The sequence below is a fragment of the Impatiens glandulifera genome, unplaced genomic scaffold (genome assembly GCF_907164915.1).
Source record: "Impatiens glandulifera unplaced genomic scaffold, dImpGla2.1, whole genome shotgun sequence".
Taxonomy (NCBI): domain Eukaryota; kingdom Viridiplantae; phylum Streptophyta; class Magnoliopsida; order Ericales; family Balsaminaceae; genus Impatiens; species Impatiens glandulifera.
In genome coordinates, this window is record NW_025919385.1 from 96,807 (window position 1) to 101,814 (window position 5,008).

A 5,008-nucleotide genomic window follows, 5' to 3' on the forward strand; every position below is an offset into this window, starting at 1 on the left:
TATTTCTTCGATCTGGACGGTAGGAAATGATCCAACAGTTCATCGTCTAATTGTCCATTGTCCTCTTGAACCGGCCTAAAAGAGGATCCCCGACCGCCTGAGGTGCCGGTGTGAGGAGAGAACGGTTGACCGATCGTTCTGATTGGAACTGCATTTAAAACCCGCTGTCTTCTAAGTTGCCGCTGGACATCTTCTTCGAAATCATCCTCGGCTTGCAGAACCGGGTTGAGTGCAGGGTCAACAACTGTCTCGGTGACACTGTCCAATAGCCCCGTCATCTCCGCTTTTCTCGAAGCAGCTTTCCTTTTACGTGTGACCGGATAGAAGGGGAAGCAATTGCCTTAGACTTCTTGTGAGCCTTTGCGAAATTGTTGGACGTTTCTTGTTGGCCCTTAGCCGGTTAGCATCTTTGGCTTGTTGAGCTGCCATGGATGCTGCTATGGCCGTTGCATTGACCGCTAAGTTTTGCATATGGCCGACTATGTTCGCATCAGCCGCTGCCGCTTCCTTCTGTGTCCGGGTCTGCTCGTTCAGCGCATCTTGGAGTTTCTTAGCCGCCAGAGCATTCACCTCCTCAATTGCTTTATCGGCAGCCAGCTTAGCCGTTGTTAACTCTGCCACCTGTTCGGTGACCGCCTTGAGATCGGCTTCAAGCTTGGCGTTCTTTTCTTCAAGGGTTGTATTCTTTTATTCAAGGTTGATTACCCTGTCAAGTGTTGAGCCGGCTTGGGCACTTGACTGAGCCAAGTCCTCATCGACCTTTGTCAGCCTTTGATCGGTCGTTTCTTGAGACCGTTCCATCTCGGCTACCTTTTGGCTGACCGAATTGAGATCGGTCACCAGCTTCGGAGTTATAGCCTCCAATGCTTTGGTTCGATCAAGATGACCGCCGTACAATTGATCTGTATTACCGTAATTTGTTTCAACAGACGTGATCCGCTCGACCGCCATCCTTAGATCATCTTTTGTCGTTTCGGCCATCTCGAAGGTTTTAGCCACTGTTTCTTTGATTTTCTTTTTCCATGGTCGAACCGCGTCGTTGACAAATTCTTCAATAAGGGCCTTGACCCTTTCTTCCGTTATGGCCGGTTCCGAGTCCCCGGCTTGAGCAGATGCTCGATGGTCGGTGAGAGGTGTCTCTATCCTGACTTCGGTCATGTTGATCGTCTGATCCGGTGGAGGGGAGGATAGCTCTTCATCGGTCGGATTCTGACCGCCAACATCCTTGGGAGGCGGTGAGTTCGTTGGATCTTGATGTTCGGGCACCGCCTTAAGCCGTGCCACCTCCTCGGTTAGTGCCCTTTCCTTGACCGCAAGCAATTCTAGCACCAGAAGTTGAAGTTGAGAATTCGGTGTTCCCGGAGTATGCTTTTCTTTTAGACGTTGAATGTGTGCGGTTAGCCTTTGTAACCGCGCACGCGGTTCGACCACCGTGTATCGTTCTAAGGCGGTGTTGACATCTTGAGCCTTTGTGAGGTTGATGACTTCCTCCTCTATCTCCATCAACTTTTCGAATTTTTCGCTAACCGTGACATCCGGTAGCATGTTTTTGAAGAAAATCTGATGCCGGTGCCGGATCCATTGATAGAACACCTCGGCTGCCACGCGAGCCTGCTGGTGTATCTCGTCCATGATTCTGCTGACGAGATCCTCGGCCTTTTTCCGGGTGTTATCATCAGCGTGGGCATCTACCTCCCCAAGTCCGTCCGAACCGATGTCAGCGTTATATGACTGACCGATTGATCCTCGACTATCGGTTCTTTCCCTTTACCGGACTAATCTCCTCCGGTATTTTGTGAAATGGTTCGGTCAGAACTGGATGCCGAATCTTCATCATTGGGGGTTTCGGACCTCGGATCAGCCGATCCGATTGGTTGTCTAACTTTCTTGCTTCTAGATTTTTCTTTGACCGGAGCCGCTCTCTTAGCGGTTGCCTTCTTCCTTCGGCCACCTGTAGAATCGTAGGTGATAGAAAAATTAAGTTAATTTTCTCAAAACCGGCCATACATTACAAGTTTTGAATATTTATTCTAAATAATCAAAAAGGGAGAAATTGATAGAAAAATTAAGTAAGTTAATTTTCTCAAAACCGGCCATACATTACAAGTTTTGAATATTTATTCTAAATAATCAAAAAGGGAGAAATTGATAGAAAAATTAAATAGATTAATTTTAAATCGGTTAGAAAATAATTGTTATAACTTATGAAAAATATATGTTAAACCGCTAAGTTATATCAAGTATATTAATTGGTTTAAATATAACAAGAAGTTGTTGTAGCGTAGTGGTAAACGCCTCTGTCTGTCACACAGGTGACCAGGGATCAAATCCCACTGGCTGCAAATAATATTTAAAGTTTTGCTGTTTCAGGGAAATTGAGCAAAATCCATTCGGTTGGAAATATATATATCGTTCCGGTTGTTTGACTTCGATTTGAAGTAAAAGCAACCGCAACCGGTTTGTCCAAGAAGTTCAGTCAACCGGTTGGTCAACCGGAGTTCAGTCAAGGAGTCCGGAACCGGTCAGTAAAGTTCAGTCAAACCGGATTGGTCAACCGACACTTAATGCAACCGCCCAGTCATAAGTGCTCCAGTTGATTAAGTGCAACCGCCCAGTCATAAATGCTCCAGTTGATTAAGTGCAACCGCCCAGTCATAAATGCTCCGGTTGATTAAGTGCAACCGCCCAGTCATAAATGTTCCGGTTATTAAGTGAGCCGCTCCAATCATAAATATGTTCCGGTTATTAAATTAGCCACTCAGTCATAAATATGTTCCGGTTGGTTAAATGCTATCAAGCTCCGATTATTAAATACTTGTCCAAATCCAGAAACAATCTCCAGGCAGCAGGTAACTGTCAGGCATGCTTATCCAAATCCAGAAGCAATCTCCAGGCAGCAGGTAGCTGTCAGGCATGCTTGTCCAAATCCAGAAGCAATCTCCAGGCAGCAGGTAGCTGTCAGGCGGCCGGCTAAGAGCTGCCATGTGTCCAAAATGCAAACCGGCTAAGTGCATGTCTGCCATGTGTCCAACATGCAAACCGGCTAAAACGCATGTCTGCCATGTGTCCAAATTGATTTGTCCAAGAGGGAAGGCGTGCAAGCCTCTTGATCATTACCAGGAGAGAGAAAATATGACCGTTGTGTCCTCTCAGCTATAAAAGGAAGACGAGACGTCTTCATTTAAGGCAGTGATCAAGCGAAAAATATCAATCACATCTTTTTAAGAAAATCATTAAGTTAGAGAGATAAAGTTATATATTCCAAAAACCGGTTTGCCTAAAACCGGAAGCTTTTTTTGTGTGTTGTTGTGTTGAGTTGTTGTATTACATCAAAGTGTGAGTTTGGTGTAACCGGCGAGTAGCGAAGTTGGGCTCGACCGGCAGTATTGTTGTAACTCTAAAGAGTTAGTGGAGATCCTTCTCATAACCTGAGAAGAAGGGGATGACTGTAGGAGGGTTTGCTCCGAACATCCATAAACAAATCCTTGTCTCGTGTTCTTTTCTTTGCTTTTATTTACTTTATCTAACCTCAAACTAATCATACGCCTTAAACCGGTCACTCATATCCTTAAACTGACTCCTCATAAACTTCATCCGAATCGTATTCGTTGCTTCAGATTGAAACGGACATTTCCGCACTTGAACTCGGTTCAAGAGTCTGTGACAATCTGTGTAGTGTTAAGAGCGGTTTTAGTCTCTAACCGGACTATCACCAAAAAGTGTTGTGTGTGTTGTAAGCGGCCACCCTTACCGAAACCGGAAAACAACCCGGTCCTCCAAGGGCGTCCCCGATCCTAACAAGTGGTATCAGAGCGAGGTTCTTAACACTCAAGCAACCGAATATCATCATGTCTTTCATCAACGAGCCCCCCATGTTCTGCATCGAAGAATATGTTGATTGGAAGATACGGATGGAAGTGCATTTGGCCTCACAAGACGACGACATGTGGTATGTTATTACCGATGGTCCGATAAAGATTGATAAGCCAAGATACAAATGGACGACGGAAGATAAGAAGATGAATAACTTGGATAATGTTGCTAAAAACATTTTGTTCAAGTCGTTGGACAAAAACATGTTTAGTAAAATCAAGTTTTGCTCCTCTACTAAAGAAATTTGGGAGAAGTTGATCCAATTGTGTGAGGGCAGCGACCAAATAAAGGAGAACCGGAAAGATCATAAGGCTCTGATAGCTTATGAAATCAATAGCAAATGGGCCGATAGCGATTCTGACGACTCATCATTCAGCGACGGTGATGATAAAGTTGATGCATGCTTCATGGCGGAGAAAGAATCTGAGGTATTTGATTTCTCTTCTGAAGAATTTACTAAAGAAGACTTAGTTATTGCACTCAACGACATGGTCGATGAGTTCAAAAAATTGGCTGTTTTAATACCGACCCAAACAAAATATGAAACCGGAAAGTCAAGTGGTACCGCTGGTGAGCCAAGCGGAACCGAGACTTACGAACCGGTTGGACTATCCTTAAAGAATGAGAAGCTCAAGGAGACAGTCCAATCGTTAACCGAAGAAAATGAGAGAATTAAATATGTCACGGCTTCTTGGAAGAGATCTAGTGAAGCGGTAAGCCAGATGTCTAATTATCAAAGACATCCCAAATGTAAATTTGGTATTGGTTATAACAAATCCGCCACTCACAAGCATTCCAACGTGATGAAACTCACAAAAGACAATCTTCCTTTCATAAGATTTGTCAAGAGTTCATCAATCGAAAATGAGGAAGAATGTGATCTAAAACCGAAAAAACGTTCTCGACATTGTTCTAAGGGTAGGCAGGCTCAGGTTGAAGAGAAGAAACTGGGCAACCTACATAGCTGAAAGGGCATATTAGGGTTTCGTTTTCTAATGATGTTAAAAAGGGGGAAAGGGAAAATATTAACATCAGATTTAGGGGGAAGAAATTTTCTTTATGTTTTTGAATATTGTTAATTTTTAATATTTTCGAAAAATATTCCTGTTGTTACGAATCAAAATATCTTTGGCTA

At 43.9% G+C, this 5,008-nt stretch overlaps 1 protein-coding gene across 1 annotated transcript; it reads right to left on the minus strand.

Annotated features, from left to right (window-relative positions):
• Positions 1 to 306: 306 nt before the first annotated feature.
• On the minus strand, positions 307 to 1,632 carry LOC124917883. Its single transcript, XM_047458151.1, has 2 exons — positions 706 to 1,632; positions 307 to 663 (listed from the first exon to the last, which is right to left on the minus strand). The coding sequence occupies exons 1-2, from the start codon at positions 1,630 to 1,632 to the stop codon at positions 307 to 309; spliced, it is 1,284 nt and encodes a 427-aa protein (XP_047314107.1).
• Positions 1,633 to 5,008: the final 3,376 nt, after the last annotated feature.